General features: G+C 46.7%; 1 protein-coding gene across 3 annotated transcripts in view; it reads left to right on the top strand.

Moving 5' to 3' along the window:
• Nucleotides 1–25,247, top strand: part of LOC129837175 (RNA-binding motif, single-stranded-interacting protein 3-like) — a 243,559-nt gene that overhangs the window by 59,082 nt on the left and 159,230 nt on the right. For 2 of the 3 annotated variants that reach the window (XM_055903096.1, XM_055903098.1), the window contains exon 2: nucleotides 8,435–8,607. In XM_055903096.1, the coding sequence (XP_055759071.1) occupies nucleotides 8,435–8,607 (173 nt within the window). The remainder of the gene's footprint in view (nucleotides 1–8,434; nucleotides 8,608–25,247) is intronic. The other variant, XM_055903097.1, reaches the window with a different exon arrangement.

Raw genomic sequence — 25,247 nt, 5'->3', positions numbered from 1 at the left:
TGGCTCCCCCACCTCAACCCTCCCCTCATCTACCCTGAGTCAACATAGTGTATCATTACAGAGAGCTGGCTCCCCCCTCTCAACCCTCCCCTCATCTACCCTGAGTCAACATAGTGTATCATTACAGAGAGCTGGCTCCCCCCTCTCAACCCTCCCCTCATCTACCCTGAGTCAACATAGTGTATCATTACAGAGAGCTGGCTCCCCCCTCTCAACCCTCCCCTCATCTACCCCCTCCCCCACCTCAACCCTCCCCTCATCTACCCCCTCCCCCATCTCAACCCTCCCCTCATCTACCCCCTTCCCCTCCCCATCTCAACCCTCCCCTCATCTACCCTGAGTCAACATAGTGTATCATTACAGAGAGCTGGCTCCCCCCTCTCAACCCTCCCCTCATCTACCCTGAGTCAACATACTCTATCATTACAGAGAGCTGGCTCCCCCACCTCAACCCTCCCCTCATCTACCCTGAGTCAACATAGTGTATCATTACAGAGAGCTGGCTCCCCCCTCTCAACCCTCCCCTCATCTACCCTGAGTCAACATAGTGTATCATTACAGAGAGCTGGCTCCCCCCTCTCAACCCTCCCCTCATCTACCCCCTCCCCCACCTCAACCCTCCCCTCATCTACCCCCTCCCCCATCTCAACCCTCCCCTCATCTACCCCCTTCCCCTCCCCATCTCAACCCTCCCCTCATCTACCCTGAGTCAACATAGTGTATCATTACAGAGAGCTGGCTCCCCCCTCTCAACCCTCCCCTCATCTACCCTGAGTCAACATACTGTATCATTACAGAGAGCTGGCTCCCCCCTCTCAACCCTCCCCTCATGTACCCTGAGTCAACATACTGTATCATTACAGAGAGCTGGCTCCCCCACCTCAACCCTCCCCTCATCTACCCCCTCCCCCATCTCAACCCTCCCCTCATCTACCCCCTCCCCCACCTCAACCCTCCCCTCATCTACCCTGAGTCAACATAGTGTATCATTACAGAGAGCTGGCTCCCCCACCTCAACCCTCCCCTCATCTACCCTGAGTCAACATACTGTATCATTACAGAGAGCTGGCTCCCCCACCTCAACCCTCCCCTCATCTACCCTGAGTCAACATAGTGTATCATTACAGAGAGCTGGCTCCCCCACCTCAACCCTCCCCTCATCTACCCTGAGTCAACATAGTGTATCATTACAGAGAGCTGGCTCCCCCCTCTCAACCCTCCCCTCATGTACCCTGAGTCAACATACTGTATCATTTCAGAGAGCTGGCTCCCCCACCTCAACCCTCCCCTCATCTACCCCCTCCCCCATCTCAACCCTCCCCTCATCTACCCCCTCCCCCACCTCAACCCTCCCCTCATCTACCCTGAGTCAACATAGTGTATCATTACAGAGAGCTGGCTCCCCCACCTCAACCCTCCCCTCATCTACCCCCTCCCCCATCTCAACCCTCCCCTCATCTACCCCCTCCCCCACCTCAACCCTCCCCTCATCTACCCTGAGTCAACATAGTGTATCATTACAGAGAGCTGGCTCCCCCCTCTCAACCCTCCCCTCATCTACCCTGAGTCAACATACTGTATCATTACAGAGAGCTGGCTCCCCCACCTCAACCCTCCCCTCATCTACCCTGAGTCAACATAGTGTATCATTACAGAGAGCTGGCTCCCCCCTCTCAACCCTCCCCTCATCTACCCTGAGTCAACATAGTGTATCATTACAGAGAGCTGGCTCCCCCCTCTCAACCCTCCCCTCATCTACCCCCTCCCCCACCTCAACCCTCCCCTCATCTACCCCCTCCCCCATCTCAACCCTCCCCTCATCTACCCCCTTCCCCTCCCCATCTCAACCCTCCCCTCATCTACCCTGAGTCAACATAGTGTATCATTACAGAGAGCTGGCTCCCCCCTCTCAACCCTCCCCTCATCTACCCTGAGTCAACATACTGTATCATTACAGAGAGCTGGCTCCCCCCTCTCAACCCTCCCCTCATGTACCCTGAGTCAACATACTGTATCATTACAGAGAGCTGGCTCCCCCACCTCAACCCTCCCCTCATCTACCCCCTCCCCCATCTCAACCCTCCCCTCATCTACCCCCTCCCCCACCTCAACCCTCCCCTCATCTACCCTGAGTCAACATAGTGTATCATTACAGAGAGCTGGCTCCCCCACCTCAACCCTCCCCTCATCTACCCTGAGTCAACATACTGTATCATTACAGAGAGCTGGCTCCCCCACCTCAACCCTCCCCTCATCTACCCTGAGTCAACATAGTGTATCATTACAGAGAGCTGGCTCCCCCACCTCAACCCTCCCCTCATCTACCCTGAGTCAACATAGTGTATCATTACAGAGAGCTGGCTCCCCCCTCTCAACCCTCCCCTCATGTACCCTGAGTCAACATACTGTATCATTTCAGAGAGCTGGCTCCCCCACCTCAACCCTCCCCTCATCTACCCCCTCCCCCATCTCAACCCTCCCCTCATCTACCCCCTCCCCCACCTCAACCCTCCCCTCATCTACCCTGAGTCAACATACTGTATCATTACAGAGAGCTGGCTCCCCCACCTCAACCCTCCCCTCATCTACCCCCTCCCCCATCTCAACCCTCCCCTCATCTACCCCCTCCCCCACCTCAACCCTCCCCTCATCTACCCTGAGTCAACATAGTGTATCATTACAGAGAGCTGGCTCCCCCACCTCAACCCTCCCCTCATCTACCCTGAGTCAACATAGTGTATCATTACAGAGAGCTGGCTCCCCCACCTCAACCCTCCCCTCATCTACCCTGAGTCAACATACTGTATCATTACAGAGAGCTGGCTCCCCCACCTCAACCCTCCCCTCATCTACCCTGAGTCAACATAGTGTATCATTACAGAGAGCTGGCTCCCCCATCTCAACCCTCCCCTCATCTACCCCCTTACCCTCCCCATCTCAACCCTCCCCTCATCTACCCCCTTCCCCACCTCAACCCTCCCCTCATGTACCCTGAGTCAACATAGTGTATCATTACAGAGAGCTGGCTCCCCCATCTCAACCCTCCCCTCATCTACCCCCTCCCCCATCTCAACCCTCCCCTCATCTACCCCCTCCCCCACCTCAACCCTCCCCTCATCTACCCCCTCCCCCATCTCAACCCTCCCCCACCTCAACCCTCCCCTCATGTACCCTGAGTCAACATAGTGTATCATTACAGAGAGCTGGCTCCCCCATCTCAACCCTCCCCTCATCTACCCCCTCCCCCATCTCAACCCTCCCCTCATCTACCCCCTCCCCCACCTCAACCCTCCCCTCATCTACCCCCTCCCCCATCTCAACCCTCCCCCACCTCAACCCTCCCCTCATCTACCCTGAGTCAACATAGTGTATCATTACAGAGAGCTGGCTCCCCCATCTCAACCCTCCCCTCATCTACCCCCTTACCCTCCCCATCTCAACCCTCCCCTCATCTACCCTCTTATCTTTCCTTCATCTACCCTCCTCTCTTCACCTTATCTACTCTCCCTTCCTCTTCTCTCTCCTCCCCTCCCCTCTTCTTTTGGCCTCCTCAACCCTCCTCTCTTTCCCTCATCTACCCCCTTCCCCTCCCCTCCTCTCCCCTCCTCTCTTCCAATTATCTCCTCTCCTCCCCTCCTCTCCTCTCTCTCCCTTCCCATCCTCTCCTCCCCTGTCATCCCTCCATACTATATCCTCCCCTGTTACCCCTCCATACTATATCCTCCCCTGTCACCCCTCCCATCCTCTCCTCCCCTGTCACCCCTCCATACTATATCCTCCCCTGTCACCCCTCCATACTATATCCTCCCCTGTCACCCCTCCATACTATATCCTCCCCTGTCACCCCTCCATACTATATCCTCCCCTGTCACCCCTCCATTCTATATCCTCCCCTGTCACCCCTCCATACTATATCCTCTCCTGTCACCCCTCCATACTATATCCTCCCCTGTCACCCCTCCATACTATATCCTCTCCTGTCACCCCTCCATACTATATCCTCCCCTGTTACCCCTCCATACTATATCCTCCCCTGTTACCCCTCCATACTATATCCTCCCCTGTTACCCCTCCATACTATATCCTCCCCTGTTACCCCTCCATACTATATCCTCCCCTGTCACCCTTCCATACTATATCCTCCCCTGTCGCCCCTCCAAACTATATCCTCCCCTGTCACCCCTCCATACTATATCCTCCCCTGTCACCCCTCCATACTATATCCTCCCCTGTCACCCCTCCATACTATATCCTCCCCTGTCACCCCTCCATACTATATCCTCCCCTGTCGCCCCTCCATACTATATCCTCCCCTGTCGCCCCTCCATTCTATATCCTCCCCTGTCACCCCTCCATACTATATCCTCCCCTGTCACCCCTCCATACTATATCCTCCCCTGTCACCCCTCCATACTATATCCTCCCCTGTCGCCCCTCCATACTATATCCTCCCCTGTCACCCCTCCATACTATATCCTCCCCTGTCACCCCTCCATACTATATCCTCCCCTGTCACCCCTCCATACTATATCCTCCCCTGTCACCCCTCCATACTATATCCTCCCCTGTCACCCCTCCATACTATATCCTCCCCTGTCGCCCCTCCATACTATATCCTCCCCTGTCACCCCTCCATACTATATCCTCCCCTGTCACCCCTCCATACTATATCCTCCCCTGTCACCCCTCCATACTATATCCTCCCCTGTCGCCCCTCCATTCTATATCCTCCCCTGTCGCCCCTCCATACTATATCCTCCCCTGTCACCCCTCCATACTATATCCTCCCCTGTCACCCCTCCATACTATATCCTCCCCTGTCGCCCCTCCATACTATATCCTCCCCTGTCGCCCCTCCATACTATATCCTCCCCTGTCGCCCCTCCCTACTATATCCTCCCCTGTCGCCCCTCCATACTATATCCTCCCCTGTCACCCCTCCATACTATATCCTCCCCTGTCACCCCTCCATACTATATCCCCCCTGTCACCCCTCCATACTATATCCCCCCTGTCACCCCTCCATACTATATCCTCCCCTGTCACCCCTCCATACTATATCCTCCCCTGTCGCCCCTCCATACTATATCCTCCCCTGTCACCCCTCCATACTATATCCTCCCCTGTCACCCCTCCATACTATATCCTCCCCTGTCACCCCTCCATACTATATCCTCCCCTGTCGCCCCTCCATACTATATCCTCCCCTGTCACCCCTCCATACTATATCCTCCCCTGTCACCCCTCCATACTATATCCTCCCCTGTCACCCCTCCATACTATATCCTCCCCTGTCGCCCCTCCATTCTATATCCTCCCCTGTCACCCCTCCATACTATATCCTCCCCTGTCACCCCTCCATACTATATCCTCCCCTGTCACCCCTCCATACTATATCCTCCCCTGTCGCCCCTCCATACTATATCCTCCCCTGTCGCCCCTCCATACTATATCCTCCCCTGTCGCCCCTCCATACTATATCCTCCCCTGTCGCCCCTCCCTACTATATCCTCCCCTGTCACCCCTCCATACTATATCCTCCCCTGTCACCCCTCCATACTATATCCTCCCCTGTCACCCCTCCATACTATATCCTCCCCTGTTACCCCTCATACTATATCCTCCCCTGTCGCCCCTCCATACTATATCCTCCCCTGTCGCCCCTCCATACTATATCCTCCCCTGTCGCCCCTCCATACTATATCCTCCCCTGTCACCCCTCCATACTATATCCTCCCCTGTCACCCCTCCATACTATATCCTCCCCTGTCACCCCTCCATACTATATCCTCCCCTGTCACCCCTCCATACTATATCCTCCCCTGTCGCCCCTCCATACTATATCCTCCCCTGTCACCCCTCCATACTATATCCTCCCCTGTCACCCCTCCATACTATATCCTCCCCTGTCACCCCTCCATACTATATCCTCCCCTGTCGCCCCTCCATTCTATATCCTCCCCTGTCACCCCTCCATACTATATCCTCCCCTGTCACCCCTCCATACTATATCCTCCCCTGTCACCCCTCCATACTATATCCTCCCCTGTCACCCCTCCATACTATATCCTCCCCTGTCACCCCTCCATACTATATCCTCCCCTGTCGCCCCTCCATACTATATCCTCCCCTGTCACCCCTCCATACTATATCCTCCCCTGTCACCCCTCCATACTATATCCTCCCCTGTCACCCCTCCATACTATGTCCTCCCCTGTCGCCCCTCCATTCTATATCCTCCCCTGTCACCCCTCCATACTATATCCTCCCCTGTCACCCCTCCATACTATATCCTCCCCTGTCACCCCTCCATACTATATCCTCCCCTGTCGCCCCTCCATACTATATCCTCCCCTGTCGCCCCTCCATACTATATCCTCCCCTGTCGCCCCTCCATACTATATCCTCCCCTGTCGCCCCTCCCTACTATATCCTCCCCTGTCACCCCTCCATACTATATCCTCCCCTGTCACCCCTCCATACTATATCCTCCCCTGTCACCCCTCCATACTATATCCTCCCCTGTTACCCCTCATACTATATCCTCCCCTGTCGCCCCTCCATACTATATCCTCCCCTGTCGCCCCTCCATACTATATCCTCCCCTGTCACCCCTCCATACTATATCCTCCCCTGTCACCCCTCCATACTATATCCTCCCCTGTCGCCCCTCCATACTATATCCTCCCCTGTCACCCCTCCATACTATATCCTCCCCTGTCACACCTCCATACTATATCCTCCCCTGTCACCCCTCCATACTATATCCTCCCCTGTCACCCCTCCATACTATATCCTCCCCTGTCGCCCCTCCATACTATATCCTGTTACTGCTCATTGAGAACATATGTGTTAGCGAGGCTGGAATGCAGCTCTGTCTCTGCTCTTGCTGTTCTGGTTCATGTTGCTGAGAACTTAATCCAGTCTGTTATAGTACTACCATCGGAGCCTCAATACACTGACTCCCTCTCAGAGACAGAGTGATTAAACAGGCAACAGACCAAACAGGCCCAATTTAGTTGTGTGTGTGGGACAGTAATTGTATGGTTGGTGGAAGTGCAGGTAATATATTAATTTCAGGGCTCAGCCTTTCTGCAGAGTGGTGACAACTAGTCATTATCACATGCAGTCTACACACACACACACACACACGCGCGCACGCACGCACGCACGCACGCACGCACGCACGCACGCACGCACGCACGCACACACACACACACACAAAAAAGCCGGTGTTTGGAGGACTGCAGCAACCTTTTGGCCCAACGCTCTAACCACTAGGCTACCTGCTGGTTACTGGCCCAACGCTCTAACCACTAGGCTACCTGCTGGTTACTGGCCCAACGCTCTAACCACTAGGCTACCTGCTGGTTACTGGCCCAACGCTCTAACCACTAGGCTACCTGCTGGTTACTGGCCCAACGCTCTAACCAGTAGGCTACCTGCTGGTTACTGGCCCAACGCTCTAACCACTAGGCTACCTGCTGGTTACTGGCCCAACGCTCTAACCACTAGGCTACCTGCTGGTTACTGGCCCAACACTCTAACCACTAGGCTACCTGCTGGTTACTGGCCCAACGCTCTAACCACTAGGCTACCTGCTGGTTACTGGCCCAACGCTCTAACCACTAGGTTACCTGCTGGTTACTGGCCCAACGCTCTAACCACTAGGCTACATGCTGGTTACTGGCCCAACGCTCTAACCACTAGGCTACCTGCTGGTTACTGGCCCAACGCTCTAACCACTAGGCTACCTGCTGGTTACTGGCCCAACGCTCTAACCACTAGGCTACCTGCTGGTTACTGGCCCAATGCTCTAACCACTAGGCTACCTGCTGGTTACTGGCCCAACGCTCTAACCACTAGGCTACCTGCTGGTTACTGGCCCAACGCTCTAACCACTAGGCTACCTGCTGGTTACTGGACCAACGCTCTAACCACTAGGCTACCTGCTGGTTACTGGCCCAACGCTCTAACCACTAGGCTACCTGCTGGTTACTGGCCCAACGCTCTAACCACTAGGCTACCTGCTGGTTACTGGCCCAACGCTCTAACCACTAGGCTACCTGCTGGTTACTGGCCCAACGCTCTAACCACTAGTCTACCTGCTGGTTACTGGCCCAACGCTCTAACCACTAGGCTACCTGCTGGTTACTGGCCCAACGCTCTAACCACTAGGCTACCTGCTGGTTACTGGCCCAACGCTCTAACCACTAGTCTACCTGCTGGTTACTGGCCCAACGCTCTAACCACTAGGCTACCTGCTGGTTACTGGCCCAACGCTCTAACCACTAGGCTACCTGCCGCCCTTGTTATATGCTGATGTGTATTATTCTGTAGTTGTAATCTCTCTCTGTCTCTCTCTATCTCTCTCTCTGTCTCTCTCTCTCTCTCTGTCTCTCTCTCTCTCTCTGTCTCTCTATCTCTCTCTTAGCAGTCCTATGCCCCTCCGCCTTCCACCATGGTCCCTCCCAGTCCCAGCCCTAACAACGGTCACCACGGAGGAGGAGGAGGCTGTAGTATGGAGCAGCTCAGTCAAACTAACCTGTACATCAGAGGACTGCCCCCTGGGACCAGTGACCAGGACCTCATCAAACTCTGTCAACCGTGAGTGGAGATCTCTCTCTATTAGTGCATTGGATATGACATGCCATTACTTTACTTACTACCTACACTGACTGGACAAGACAGGTGAATCCAGGTGAAAGCTATGATCGCTTATTGATGTCACTTGTTAATTCCACGTCAATCAGTGTAGATCAGGTATTCCCAAACTGTGGTAGGCATGGGTATGCGCAATGCAGTCGGGGGTATGCCAAATAAAAATTAACTTTAAAAAAAATATATATAAAAAACAGTCAACATTTATATTTTCCAACGGGGCTTCACATTTGGGTGAAGTTTTTTTCTCGCCTGAGTGGCCTCGTTTCACTGACAAATACAATCTAACCATCTAGTGTTCAGCGAAATAACAACACAATGTCAAATACAGGAAGCCTAGTCAAATAATGAACATCCAATCACATCAAACCGTTACTCTCTCGCGGGAATTCCACTACCGGTCCGTATGTAGCCAAACTTAGCTGTTGCTCGTTCCGTTTGCTCGAAAATTGATAAATGGTTAAAAAAAGTAAGTCCCGCGTCCATAAAGACACATACCAGCTCTACTGCTACTACCAGCAGTACTGCACCTGCACCTGTTGAAGACACAAGCTGTTCTGCTTCCACGAGCACATCCAATACTAGCATCAGTGATTCTACATGTTGTTGTTAGCCCAGCTAGCATGGACACTGACAGTTGTGAATCTGATGCAGCCGAAGAGTTAACACCCCTTTACCCGGGAAAGCAATGAACAACAGACCGGGACGTTGGACCAGCGAAGAAGTGCAAATATGATGAGAACTACATTGATTTGGGGTTCACTTATTTTGGGATCAGTGCCTTTCCTCAGCCACAGTGTGTTATATGTTCAAATGTACTATCTCACAACTCAATGAAACCTTCACTCTTGAGCAGACATTTAGAAACAAAACATGCCAATTTGAAAAATAAGCCACGGGAGTTTTTTGAGTGAGAATTAAGACGACTTTCGAGTAGTAAGACAAGTATAAAAGCAACAGATTCCATTTTAATAAGAAGGGGCTCGAAGCGTCTTATATGGTGAGCTACCGAGTGGCTAGGACAGGCAAGCCCCATACTATTGCAGAGGACTTAATTATTCCTGCTGCCGCGGATAAGGCTGGGACAATGCTGGGGGAAAAGGCCCAAAAAACTATACAGACAATGCCTTCATCAATCAACACTGTTTCATGATGCATCTGTGACATGGCAGGAGATGTTTTGAGACAATTACTGCTTCACATACAAGCCAGTGAATTCTATGCGTTACAGCTGGATGAGTCAACAGACGTGGTGGGCCTGGCACAGCTCCTGGTATATGTCCGTTACGTTTATGGGGGGGTCAATTAAGGAAGACATCCTCTTCTGCAAACCACTGGAAACCAGGACAAAAGGAGAGGATATTTTTAAAGTACTGGACAGCTTTGTGACATCAAATGGACGTTGGTGGTCAAGATGTGTTGGTATCTGTACTGATGGTGCAAAAGCCATGACAGGGAGACATAGTGGAGAGGTAACACGCGTGCAAGCAGTTGCTCCCGACGCCACTTGGGTAGAACTGCAGCATCCACCAAGAGGCTCTTGCTGCCAAGGGAATGCCTGACAGCTTGGGTACACTGCAGCATCCACTGAGAGGCTCTTGTTGCCAAGGGAATGCCTGACAGCTTGGGTAGAACTGCAGCATCCACTGAGAGGCTCTTGCTGCCAAGGGAATGCCTGACAGCTTGGGTACACTGCAGCATCCACTGAGAGGCTCTTGTTGCCAAGGGAATGCCTGACAGCTTGGGTACACTGCAGCATCCACTGAGAGGCTCTTGCTGCCAAGGGAATGCCTGACAGCTTGAAATACGTTTTGAACACTACAGTGAAAATGGTTAACTTTGTTAAAGCAAGGCCCCTGAACTCTTGTGTATTTTCTGCACTAGGCAATGATATGGGCAGCGACCATGTAACACTTTTACAACATACAGAAGTGCGCTGGTTATCAAGGGGCAAAGTATTGACAATTTTTTTTGAATTTAGAGACAAGCTTAAATTTTCTTCTCTGACCAAAGTTTTCACTTGTCTGACCGCTTGCATGATGACGAGTTTCTCACACGACTGGTCTACCTGGGTGATGTTTTTTCTCGCCTGAATGATCTGGATCTAGGATTACAGGGACTCTCCGCAACTATATTCAATGTGCGGGACAAAACTGAGGCTATGATTAAGAAGTTGTAGCTCTTCTCTGTCTGCATTAACAAGGACAACACACAGGTCTTTCTATCATTGTATGATTTGTTTGTGTGCAAATGAACTCAAGCTTACGGACAACGTCAATTGTGATATAGCGAAGCACCTGAGTGAGTTGGGTGTGCAATTACGCAGGTACTTTACCGAATAGTATGACAAAGACAACTGGATTCGTTTTCCGTTTCATGCCCTGCCTCCAGTCCACTTCCTGATATCTGAACAAGAGAGCCTCATTGAAATTGCATCAAGCGGTTCTGTGAAAACTGAATTAAATCAGATTTTTGGATCGTGCTATGCTCAGAGTATCCTGCCTTGGTAAATCGTGCTGTTAAGACACTGAAGCCCTTTGCAACCACGTACCTATGTGAGAGCGGATTCTCGGCCCTCGCTAGCATAAAAACTAAATACAGGCACAGACTGTGTGTGGAAAATGATTTAAGACTGAGAATCTCTCCAATACAACTCAACATTGCAGAGTTATGTGCATACTTTCAAGCACACCCTTCTCATTAACCTGTGGTGAGTTATTCACCATTTGATGAACACATACGGTTTTATATGTAAGATGGTTAAATAAAGAGCAAAATTATAGATTATTATCATATTATTTGTTGTGCCCTGGTCCTATAAGAGCTCTTTGTCGCTTGCCACAAGCCGGGTTGTGACAAAAAGTCACACTCATTCTTATGTTTAATAGATGTGTTGTATAGTGTGACAGGCTAATAACAGTGATGGCAACAAAACTAATGGTGGCAACAAAATCTCTGGTTCCGTTAATCCCTGTCTGAAATGTTCTCCATATCACTGCTCCTCCATCTCAAACTGTAACTACACAGCTATGACACTCCTCCACCTCTCGGTGAACTAGCAGCTATGATACTACGTAGCCTGACCCAGTGTGTTGGTGTTGTCTCCTCCATCTCTCTGTGAACTAGCAGCTATGAGACTACGTAGCCTGACACAGAGTGTTGGTGTTGTCTCCTCCATCTCTCTGTGAACTAGCAGCTATGATACTACGTAGCCTGACTCAGTGTTGTTGGTGTTGTCTCCTCCATCCCTCTATGAACTAGCAGCTATGATACTACGTAGCCTGACACAGTGTGATGGTGTTGTCTCCTCCACCTCTCTGTGAACTAGCAGCTATGAGACTACGTAGCCTGACACAGTGTGTTGGTATTGTCTCCTCCATCTCTCTGTGAACTAGCAGCTATGATACTGCGTAGCCTGACACAGTGTGTTGGTGTTGTCTCCTCCACCTCTCTGTGAACTAGCAGCTATGATACTACGTAGCCTGACACAGTGTGTTGGTGTTGTCTCCTCCATCTCAAACTGTAACTACACAGCTATGATACTTCGTAGCTTGACATAGTGTGTTGGTATTGTCTCCTCCATCTCTCTGTGAACTAGCAGCTATGATACTACGTAGCCTGACCCAGTGTGTTGGTGTTGTCTCCTCCATCTCAAACTGTAACTACACAGCTATGATACTACGTAGCTTGACATAGTGTGTTGGTATTGTCTCCTCCATCTCTCTGTGAACTAGCAGCTATGATACTACGTAGCCTGACCCAGTGTGTTGGTGTTGTCTCCTCCATCTCTCTGTGAACTAGCAGCTATGATACTACGTAGCCTGACACAGTGTGTTGGTGTTGAGTCCTCCATCTCTCTGTGAACTAGCAGCTATGATACTACGTAGCCTGACCCAGTGTGTTGGTGTTGTCTCCTCCATCTCTCTGTGAACTAGCAGCTATGATACTACGTAGCCTGACACAGTGTGTTGGTATTGTCTCCTCCATCTCTCTGTGAACTAGCAGCTATGACACTACGTAGCCTGACACAGTGTTGTTGGTGTTGTCTCCTCCATCTCTCTGTGAACTAGCAGCTATGATACTACGTAGCCTGACACAGTGTGTTGGTGTTGACTCCTCCATCTCTCTGTGAACTAGCAGCTATGATACTACGTAGCCTGACACAGTGTGTCGGTATTGTCTCCTTCATCTCTCTGTGAACTAGCAGCTATGATACTACGTAGCCTACGTAGGCTCTGTGAAGCCATGTTATGGTTTATACTGAGTGGGTAGTAGGCTCTGTGAAGCCATGTTATGGTTTATACTGAGTAGGTAGTAGGCTCTGTGAAGCCAGGTTATGGTTTATACTGAGTAGGTAGTAGGCTCTGTGAAGCCAGGTTATGGTTTATACTGAGTAGGTAGTAGGCTCTGTGAAGCCAGGTTATGGTTTATACTGAGTAGGTAGTAGGCTCTGTGAAGCCAGGTTATGGTTTATACTGATTGGGTAGTAGGCTCTGTGAAGCCAGGTTATGGTTTATACTGAGTAGGTAGTAGGCTCTGTGAAGCCATGTTATGGTTTATACTGAGTAGGTAGTAGGCTCTGTGAAGCCATGTTATGGTTTATACTGAGTAGGTAGTAGGCTGTGTGTAATGGTTCATGCTACGTACTGTAGTATCATAGCTGTGTTTTCGACCTCTCTCTGCCACCCCTCCTTTTCCTGTGTAAAGGAGAAGAGAGGAGACACCCCTCCCAGTCAGCCAGCCAGCCCTATCCCATCCGCCCGTCTCTCCAGTTCCTTTCCAGACCCTTACTCACTGACGTACCGCGAGGCGGGCGAGCCCCGAGCCCATGCGCCTGTCATCGACGTCAATTTGTTTTTAAATGTAATAAATCATTTTGACAGTAAACCCTCCAAAAAGTAATTCCTAAACATGTTTCATTTCCATATGTACTAGGAAGCTAAGGGTTTGCTTCAGGAAGGACAAAAAAATGAACAAGACAAACCATACTGATTGAAGGTATGAGATGATATGGGGGTCAGGGCTACAACGGTGCCGGTGAAATGAGCTGACTCAGGTGTTGAAACGACCATATCAGACCGAGAGTCTAACGTTTCTCAGGTCATTCTTCATGAGCTTTAGTTTAGAAAAACCACCTCTCCGCAGAGGCAACAGTTACAGGATGGTTAAAAAACAGCGTGATTACCATAGCAACATCAGGGAAACTGGGCAGAAGGGAGGAGTGCTTCAAAAAGAGTAGTTCTGTAATATCACGTTCCAGGAAGAGATGGACCGTATAGGAAGCTCTGGGAACAGGTTGTCATGGATACTGTCCTCAACACGTTCCAGGAAGAGATGGACCGTATAGGAAGCTCTGGGAACAGGTCGTGTGCAGTTAAGAGGCGAGTAGGAGGGGGTAGGAGTGCAGTTAAGAGGCGAGTAGGAGGGGGTAGGACGTAGGACGTAGACGGCGGACGTAAAGGTAAAGTAAAGGTAATGGCGGACTGAACGAAGTTATGTAGAGCACCTCAAGATAAAACATAATATTCGAAATATCTGCTAAATAGACTAAAATATTAGCACTACATAATCTGGTGAGTGATAAACCTTCAATCTGGATAATAACACAAAACAAATCCTAAGACTAGAGACATTTATCGACAAATATTACGAACACAGACAACAACCAAACATGACGGAGAATAAGACAGGGGAACCGTTTACAAAACGCAAGCGAGATTCTTCGACAGATACTGACGATTTAATATTCTCACCACCGGGAATGGTAAAGGTCGAAACTGATCTGTTAAAATCAATAAATGACAAACTGGGTTTACTTGAATTACTTAGTAAGGATATAAAAGAGTTAAAGGCAAGCCTAGAGATGAGTGATGAAAAAGCTGCGACATTGGAGAAGGAAACACACGCGCTAAAAGGGACAGTCAATAAGATTCAAACCGAAATGAATGGAATTAAAAAAGAGAACATCGTTCTGAAGGAAGCCTTACTGGAGATTCAAACTAGATCCATGAGAGAGAATTTGGTACTTACAGGTATCCAAGAAAAAGAAGGAGAAGTTCCTGAATCTATAGTTAGAGAGTTCCTCCGTACAGCGCTTCAGATTCCATGCGAAGTTGTCGACAAAATCCAACTTGAACGTGTTCACCGCTTCGGACAGAGAGGGCAGAGGTACGAACGCCCAATCGTTGCAAAATTTGCTTCATTTAAAGATAAAATAATGGTTAAAAGCCTAGGTAAAAGACTTGCTGGGACCAAAATTGGCATGAATGATCAGTTTCCGAAAGAAATTGCAGAACGGCGCAAAGTTCTGTATCCAATTTTCAAAGAAAACAGATTAAAAGCGAAACGAGTAGCTCTCGTCGTTGATAAACTATATATTGATAACCAGTTGTTCAGAGACACAAAGACTACTCCATGGTTATTTTAAAATTTACAAAATTCTCATAGACGAGGAAAATAAATACAATTCAAGCCTGGTTACTGATTGTAACAATACAACAAAAAATATAGCTTTTTTATAAATCTTCACATATAACTAATTGAACACACAAGCACTAATTCAACATAGTGAAGATAAAAACTAAGTAAACAGAAGGCACAGTATGTGTGGATGGTATGGTTTGTGTTTATTTTATTTTTTATCTTATTTGTTATGTTTGGAAAGTTGAGTGAGTGAGTAATGAAATGGTTGCATATCCCAGAGCCAATGTATTGCTGTGAGCCGGGTATGAGAGGGCTTTCAATGTTGTTCAGATGATGGATATACTTTTATAATGAATTATACGTCTTATTTATTTATTGTCCTATCATGGAAAACGACATTTTTTTTATCTTAATAAATTATATCTAATTATTATCCTATTTTAATGGTACTGTCTATGGCCCTATACCCTAGACACCCACCTGAATGACCCAGATATTAAGGAGAAGTCCCTAACTGTTTTATGTGCTCGCTGTAAGCGGTCTATATGCAGCTAAAATGAGGTCAGAGACCAAGAGCAGCACTGCCCCCTCAAGATTCTGAGCCTGCTTGGCAGGGTTGGTCCTGCAAAGCCAAAGCCCCCTAAAGGGAGAGGAAAATATACAAGGAATTTCTCAAAGCTGCTAATGAGAACCTTGACGACCTTGTACCTAGCCGGTGGGGATTCCGGTGGGGTACCCCCACCCAGGCAGTGGCAGTGCTGGCAACACTAGCTGCAGTAACCCATGGGGAGGGGGTCACACTCGGACATTCAGAGAGGGGGTATATTATTGTGGCCCTGGTGGCACAGAATCAAGGTCGGACTGCATGGAGATGCGTGGGGACATGGTCATGACTGGTGGCCGTATTGTGGGTGTTTTTTTCAGGAATAGGGTGTACATTTGACGGCCATTATCTAGGATATGACAATGGTAAATAAATTTCAATTTTTGCTTATTTTTTTGAGCGGTCTTGCAGGCCTTCTCATGCAGCTGCAACTGCAATGGCATTTGGAAATCACGACCCATCTTGAGTTGGGCTCTGGGATGGTGCAACTGTTGAGAAAGTGAGCTTATGGTTGTGTGGGGGTAAGGGCTGAGTGTGTATGTGTGTATCCCACAACTGTTGCGAAAGAAGAAGTAAAAGATGTAAGGTACAATAGAGGATGATCCACAGCTATATATAATACAAATCGAGGTGACGGCAATGGAAATGCATATGGCAATTGATTTACTTCAATTCGGTAAATGGAACTGTATGCTCTTTTCAAAGAATGGATCCCAGTCGGTTCAGGGCTATGGGATACAGGGGGTCGAGGGTGGTCTGCCGGGCATTGGGATGACAAGCCATCTCGAGATGAGGCCTTTTAGCGGGTGGAATAGTAGGGACCAATTGGAGGTTTACTTAGTAGAAATGCAAATATCATGGTACAACTATATAGACACTCAATCATTATGTTACGTTTTAATAGTACGTTTACAAAAATATATTCTGATTAAAAGAATGAAAGGTGTGTCTCATGGTAAGTGGTGAAATAAGTATAGCCAGTTACAATTGTAATGGCTTAGCAGATAATAAGAAAAGACGATCAGTATTTACCTGGCTAAAAGAGAAGGATTATAATATTTATTGTTTACAGGAAACCCATTCAACAGTTTTAGATGAAGTTTTGTGGAAAAAGAACTGGGTGGGCAAAATATATTTCTCCCATGGGCAAAGAAATTCAAAAGGGGTGATGATCTTAATTAACAATAATTTTGATCCAAATGTGCAAATTGTCCAAACAGATCCTCAAGGTAGATGGATTATTTTAAATATGTTATTGGACAATAAACAAATATGGCTTGTTAACCTATACGGTCCGAATAATGATGATCCAAGCTTCTTTGAAAATATATATAAGAACTTATCAACTCTACAAGCAACACTAGACTCTATTATTATAATGGGAGATTTTAATACGGTCTTAAATAGCTCTATAGACCGGAAAGGAAATCACACTACAAATTATCACCCTCAGGCACTTAAGGAAATCATGAATGTCATGGATATATTGGAATTAGTGGATATATGGAGACTTAAATACCCTGATTTAGTGAGATATACATGGCGGAGGCTGAATCAAGCTAGTCGTCTTGACTACTTTCTTATTCCATTCTCTCTGGCACCAAAAGTTAAAAAAGTGTTGATAGGGGATAGAATGCGGTCGGATCATCACATAATTGGCATATATATTTCTCTTACAGAATTTCCACGTGGGCGAGGATATTGGAAATTTAATCAAAGTCTACTAGATGATAAATTGTTTAGAACTAGGACAGAAGATTTTATAACTGACTTTTTCAGACATAACATAGGTACAGCAGATCCCCTTATTGTATGGGACACTTTTAAGTGTGCCTTTAGAGGCCATGCAATTCAGTACTCATCTATAAAACAAAAGCAATTTAGATCAAAAGAGTCCATATTAACAAAGGAAATTGAAGGACTAACAGTACAGTTAGATAGCAATAAAAACGGTACCATAGAGGCACAGAATAATTTAGAGGAAAAACAAAAAGAAATGGAGGAACTTATTCAAGAAAGATCCAGTGTAATATATAATAAAAATAAAGCGAACTGGATGGAATATGGGGAAAAATGCACCAAATTCTTTTTCAATCTTCAATATAGAAATGCTCCCAAAAAAAATGTATTAAAACTTGTGACAAATGATGGAGTCACGCATGATTCACCAAATGATATTTTGAAAGAGGAAGTAAAGTACTTTAAGAATATGTTTTCGTTTCAGGCTCCTCCATCTCCACTAACTGAAACTAATTGTATGGATTTTTTTCCTATTAATAATGTAAAATTAACATCTGAACAGAAAGACTCATGTGAAGGCCAAATTACAGAGGAGGAACTGCTTGTTGCAATTGGGGCCTTTAAAGATGGGAAAACTCCAGGGCTGGATGGCATACCAGTGGAAGTATACAAAACGTTTTTTGATATACTCAAAGGACCATTATTAACTTGTTTTAACCACTCCTATATAAATGGTAGATTATCAGACACACAACAAGAAGGTCTGATATCGTTATTACTGAAACAGGACCCAAGTGGTATATATAAAGATCCAGTCCAATTAAAAAATTGGAGACCTCTTACACTTCAGTGTTGTGATGCAAAAATCCTAGCAAAATGCTTGGCGCATAGAATAAAAAAAGTTTTGTCAGATATTATTCATCCTAATCAGACAGGTTTTTTACATGGACGATACATTGGAGATAATATAAGGCAAGTACTGGAAACAATAGAACACTATGAGATATCGGGGACACCAGGCCTGGTTTTCATAGCTGATTTTGAAAAGGCTTTTGATAAAGTACGACTGGAGTTTATATATAAATGCCTAGAATATTTCAATTTTGGGGAATCTCTTATAAAATGGGTTAAAATTATGTATAGTAACCCTAGGTGTAAAATAGTAAATAATGGCTACATCTCAGAAAGTTTTAAACTATCTAGAGGAGTAAAACAAGGTTGTCCACTATCGGCATATCTATTTATTATTGCCATCGAAATGTTAGCTGTTAAAATTAGATCAAACATTAATATTAAAAGATTAGAAATCCATGGCTTAAAAACTAAGGTGTCATTGTACGCTGATGATTCATGTTTTCTTTTAAAACCACAACTAGAGTCTCTCCAGGGCCTCATAGAGGATCTAGATACCTTTGCTATCCTCTCTGGATTAAAACCAAATTATGATAAATGTACCATATTACGTATTGGATCACTAAAAAATACACATTTTATATTGCCATGTAGTTTACCAATTAAATGGTCTGACGGAGATGTGGACATACTCGGTATAAAAATCCCAAAAGAAAGAAATGATCTCACTCCAATAAATTTTTATAGAAAGTTAGCAAAAATAGATAAGATCTTGCTACCATGGAAAGGAAAATACCTGTCTATTTGTGGAAAAATCCCCCTAATTAACTCTTTAGTCATATCACAGTTTACCTATTTGCTTATGGTTTTGCCTACACCTAGTGACCTGTTTTTTAAATTATATGAACAAAAAATGTTCAATTTTATTTGGAACGGCAAGCCAGATAAAATTAAAAGGGCCTATTTATATAACGAATATGAATTCGGAGGGCAGAAATTATTAAATATTAAAGCATTAGACCTCTCACTAAAGGCATCGGTCATACAAAAGTTATACTTAAATCCAAACTGGTTCTCTAGTAAACTGGTACGAATGTCTCATCCTATGTTCAAGAAGGGCCTTTTTCCCTTTATTCAGATTACACCTGCTCATTTTCGGTTGTTTGAAAAGGAAATGATCTCCAAAATATCCTTATTCTTTAAACAAGCCTTAGAAAGTTGGTTGCAATTTCAGTTTAATCCACCTGAAAGGACGGAACAAATAGTACAACAAATATTGTGGTTAAATTCAAATATAATAATTGATAAAAAAAACTGTATTTATTGAAGAAATGTTTAAAAAAGGTATAATTTTTGTGAATGATATCATAAATAGGACTGGTGGAGTTATGTCACACATGCAGCTAACACAGACATATGGAAAAGTCTGCTCTACCCAAAATTACAACCAATTAATTGCAGCATTACCACAAAAATGGAAGAGGCAAGTAGAAGGGGAAAAAAGTAAGGAACTTGTATGTCGGCCCTGTATTAAAGAACAAAAATGGTTAAAGAAAAGTGTGATAAATAAAAACATATACCAATTTCATTTAAGGACCAATAAACTAACAGCTGTGCCATACAAATTGCAAAATAGTTGGGAAGAGATTTTCGATGTACCCATTCCATGGCACATGGTTTATGAATTGATACGCAAAACAACGCCGGATTCAAAACTTCGAATTTTTCAATATAAATTACTGTACAAAATTCTTGCAACTAATAGAATGTTATATATATGGGGTATACAATCTTCCCAGCTCTGCAGATTCTGTTGTGAGGAGGCAGAGTCACTAGATCATTTATTTTGGTATTGTCCATATGTAGCTCGTTTTTGGTCACAGGTCCAGGAATGGCTGAAGAATTGCAACATTTGCCTAAAACTAACGCTACAGATAGCAATACTGGGGGATTTGAAAAGCCATAGTCAATCAATCAATAATATAATAATTATTTTGGCAAAGATGTTTATTTTTAATTTACAATCTGTAGAAGCTATGAGAATAGGAAGGTTCAGGTCTTTTGTGAAGCATCACAGCACAGTTGAGAAATGTATGGCAAATAGAAATCCGAAATGGATGATGTTGGAAGATAGATGGGAGGGGTTGGGTGGAGCTGAAGGGTGGGACTAATAACAAGATAAACAATATAGGGCATACGGGATCTGTGAAATGTGTATAGGTGCGGAGCTTTTGTGAAATAGCACAGTTACAAGTGGAAATAAAATTGGATGGACAACAGAAATAGAGGAAGGACTAAGAACAAATAAGAGAGAACTATTGTAAAGTGGACTGTGTCTGTAAGATAGGTATAAGATGTAGAAATTGAAGGTAAAAGCAGAAGTGTTTATAAGTTTACTCCAATTGGGGGATTGGTGGTAGGGTCGCGGGGAATAATAATAAAGGCATATTCTTTAAAAAAGTATGTATGTCTATATAGGTATGTGTTTGTATATGTGTGTATATGTATGCATACGTATATGGATATATATATTTACCCCAAAAAATATGGGGGAATGGAAATGATGCAGACAATTACATTGGAAGCAACATTCTTTCCGCAATACTAAGCTGATCCACCCCTAAAAAAAAAAAATAATAAAAAAAAAAAAAAAAAAACAGGTCGTCATGGATACTGTCCTCAACACGTTCCAGGAAGAGATGGACCGTATAGGAAGCTCTGGGAACAGGTCGTCATGGATACTGTCCTCAACACGTTCCAGGAAGAGATGAACCGTATAGGAAGCTCTGGGAACAGGTCGTCATGGATACTGTCCTCAACACGTTCCAGGAAGAGATGGACCGTATAGGAAGCTCTGGGAACAGGTCGTCATGGATACTGTCCTCAACACGTTCCAGGAAGAGATGGACCGTATAGGAAGCTCTGGGAACAGGTCGTCATGGATACTGTCCTCAACACGTTCTAGGAAGAGATGAACCGTATAGGAAGCTCTGGGAACAGGTCGTCATGGATACTGTCCTCAACACGTTCCAGGAAGAGATGAACCGTATAGGAAGCTCTGGGAACAGGTCGTCATGGATACTGTCCTCAACACGTTCCAGGAAGAGATGGACCGTATAGGAAGCTCTGGGAACAGGTCGTCATGGATACTGTCCTCAACACGTTCCAGGAAGAGATGGACCGTATAGGAAGCTCTGGGAACAGGTCGTCATGGATACTGTCCTCAACACATTCTAGGAAGAGATGAACCGTATAGGAAGCTCTGGGAACAGGTCGTCATGGATACTGTCCTCAACACGTTCCAGGAAGAGATGAACCGTATAGGAAGCTCTGGGAACAGGTCGTCATGGATACTGTCCTCAACACGTTACAGGAAGAGATGGACCGTATAGGAAGCTCTGGGAACAGGTCGTCATGGATACTGTCCTCAACACGTTACAGGAAGAGATGAACTGTATAGGAAGCTCTGGGAACAGGTCGTCATGGATACTGTCCTCAACACGTTCCAGGAAGAGATGAACCGTATAGGAAGCTCTGGGAACAGGTCGTCATGGATACTGTCCTCAACACGTTACAGGAAGAGATTAACTGTATAGGAAGCTCTGGGAACAGGTCGTCATGGATACTGTCCTCAACACGTTCCAGGAAGAGATGAACCGTATAGGAAGCTCTGGGAACAGGTTGTCATGGATACTGTCCTCAACACGTTACAGGAAGAGATGAACTGTATAGGAAGCTCTGGGAACAGGTCGTCATGGATACTGTCCTCAACACGTTACAGGAAGAGATGAACTGTATAGGAAGCTCTGGGAACAGGTCGTCATGGATACTGTCCTCAACACGTTCCAGGAAGCGAAGAACCACATAGGAAGCTCTGGGAACAGGTCGTCATGGATACTGTCCTCAACACGTTCCAGGAAGAGATGAACCGTATAGGAAGCTCTGGGAACAGGTTGTCATGGATACTGTCCTCAACACGTTACAGGAAGAGATGAACTGTATAGGAAGCTCTGGGAACAGGTCGTCATGGATACTGTCCTCAACACGTTACAGGAAGAGATGAACTGTATAGGAAGCTCTGGGAACAGGTCGTCATGGATACTGTCCTCAACACGTTCCAGGAAGCGAAGAACCACATAGGAAGCTCTGGGAACAGGTCGTCATGGATACTGGACATTACCAGATGCAAACAAATTATCATCTTTAACAGACAACATTTTGTTGAGGGCTTGAACAACACACAAAAAGTGGTTTAGAGATTTTGTTGATACTGGTGAACCAGCGTATGAATTCTGTGGTCACAATATCAACAGTTCCCTATCTCTCTGGAATACGTTGGTATGCAACATTCAAGACTACGTTTAAATCGTGTGCAGCGCAATGGACCTGTGATGCACAATGTCTGGAAAGACGGTCTGGGTTAGCAATAGTCAGTATAGAAAACCTCCAGGCCTTGGTGAACAGTCAGGCCCACAACCTGGACCTCAAGGCCTTGGTGAAAACAGTCAGGCCCACAACCTGGACCGCAAGGCCTTGGTGAAAACAGTAAGGCCCACAACCTGGTCCTCAAGGCCTTGGTGAAAACAGTCAGGCCCACAACCTGGACCGCAAGGCCTTGGTGAAAACAGTCAGGCCCACAACCTGGACCTCAAGGCCTTGGTGAAAACAGTCAGGCCCACAACCTGGACCTCAAGGCCTTGGTGAAAACAGTCAGGCCCACAACCTGGACCTCCAGGCCTTGGTGTAAACAGTCAGGCCCACAACCTGGACCTCCAGGCCTTGGTGTAAACAGTCAGGCCCACAACCTGGACCTCCAGGCCTTGGTGAAAACAGTCAGGCCCACAACCTGGACCTCCAGGCCTTGGTGAAAACAGTCAGGCCCACAACCTGGACCTCAAGGCCTTGGTGAAAACACAACCTGGATTTCAAGGCCTTGGTGAAAACAGTCAGGCCCACAACCTGGACCTCCAAGGCTTTGGTGAAAACACAACCTGGACCTCAAGGCCTTGGTGAAAACAGTCAGGCCCACAACCTGGACCTCAAGGCCTTGGTGAAAACAGTCAGGCTCACAACCTGGACCTCAAGGCCTTGGTGAAAACAGTTAGGCCAACAACCTGGACCTCAAGGCCTTGGTGAAAACAGTTAGGCCAACAACCTGGACCTCAATGCCTTGGTGAAAACAGTTAGGCCCACAACCTGGACCTCAAGGCCTTGGTGAAAACAGTCAGGCCCACAACCTGGACCTCAAGGCCTTGGTGAAAACAGTCAGGCCAACATCCTAGACCTCAAGGCCTTGGTGAAAACACACCCTGGACCTCAAGGCCTTGATGAAAAACAACCTGGACCTCAAGGCCTTGGTGAAAACAGTTAGGCCCACAACCTGGACCTCAAGGCCTTGGTGAAAACAGTCAGGTCCACAACCTGGACCGCAAGGCCTTGGTGAAAACAGTCAGGCCCACAACCTGGACCTCCAAGGCTTTGGTGAAAACACAACCTGGACCTCAAGGCCTTGGTGAAAACAGTCAGGCCCACAACCTGGACCTCAAGGCCTTGGTGAAAACAGTCAGGCTCACAACCTGGACCTCAAGGCCTTGGTGAAAACAGTTAGGCCAACAACCTGGACCTCAAGGCCTTGGTGAAAACAGTTAGGCCAACAACCTGGACCTCAATGCCTTGGTGAAAACAGTTAGGCCCACAACCTGGACCTCAAGGCCTTGGTGAAAACAGTCAGGCCCACAACCTGGACCTCAAGGCCTTGGTGAAAACAGTCAGGCCAACATCCTAGACCTCAAGGCCTTGGTGAAAACACACCCTGGACCTCAAGGCCTTGATGAAAAACAACCTGGACCTCAAGGCCTTGGTGAAAACAGTTAGGCCCACAACCTGGACCTCAAGGCCTTGGTGAAAACAGTCAGGCCCACAACCTGGACCTCAAGGCCTTGGTGAAAACAGTCAGGCCCACAACCTGGACCTCAAGGCCTTGGTGAAAACAGTCAGGCCCACAACCTGGACCTCAAGGCCTTGGTGAAAACACATCCTGGACCTCAAGGCCTTGGTGAAACATTTGCACACAAATAAAAAGACTTCAGGACACGAGGGGAGTCTCTCAAGTTGGATTGTATTTGATTGAATGTAATTCACCTTGAATCCTGCAGCCCATTGTGTCTGTGGCTTTTAGCCAGACAAAAACCCTGCTGAGTTCAACAAGAAATACTGTCTGGATTTATCTCCAAGCTGACTAGTTGCTTCCTCATTGTTAGGCTATTTGATTAATGTTTATAAAAAGGGTATATAGCTATAGATAGTACACTGCATAATGAAACAATCCTTACTAAGCTTGTGTTTTGAAGGTGTACTGATTGTATAATTTATCATTAATAGACTGGTTTTACACAAAACACCATTCTATCCGAGCTGGGAGAGAGAGGGTGAGTCCTCATGTCATGCAGGCTCAGGTAGCTGGATGTTAATATAGTTGTTTAGTGTTGCTGTTTATTTTACAATCTGTTTTAATATCCGACTTTAATTACTGAACAAAGTAATACATTATAGCCTCTGGGCCAGCAGTCTAAACGGCAGCACTGCTACACTGTGTATAGCTTCGTGAAATGTGAAACATGAGAAAAACGATGACCTAATAGGCCTTGTCAATAAACATTTATCCATTAGCTAAATCAATGCTAAGCCTTGGCGCCACAGATAGCCTATCATCCATTCGATAGGCATACAGCCGCATAGACATGTCGCTATTTCAGCACCATGGACAGCGATCGGTAGTCTATGTCAAACTCCGACCTTGCAGGGGTACCAGAGAAAATAAGTTACGCCAGTGCCCTTAGTCCCTCCTATCTCTGGCTGGTCCCAGGTCCTTTCTAGCCCCTTAGTCCCTCCTATCTCTGGCTGGTCCCAGGTCCTTTCTAGTCCCTTAGTCCCTCCTATCTCTGGCTGGTACCAGGTCCTTTATAGT

The sequence above is a fragment of the Salvelinus fontinalis genome, chromosome 38 (assembly GCF_029448725.1).
Source record: "Salvelinus fontinalis isolate EN_2023a chromosome 38, ASM2944872v1, whole genome shotgun sequence".
Lineage (NCBI taxonomy): Eukaryota > Metazoa > Chordata > Actinopteri > Salmoniformes > Salmonidae > Salvelinus > Salvelinus fontinalis.
Note: the sequence above shows the minus strand (reverse complement) of the source record. Positions and strands in the feature narration are given on the sequence as shown.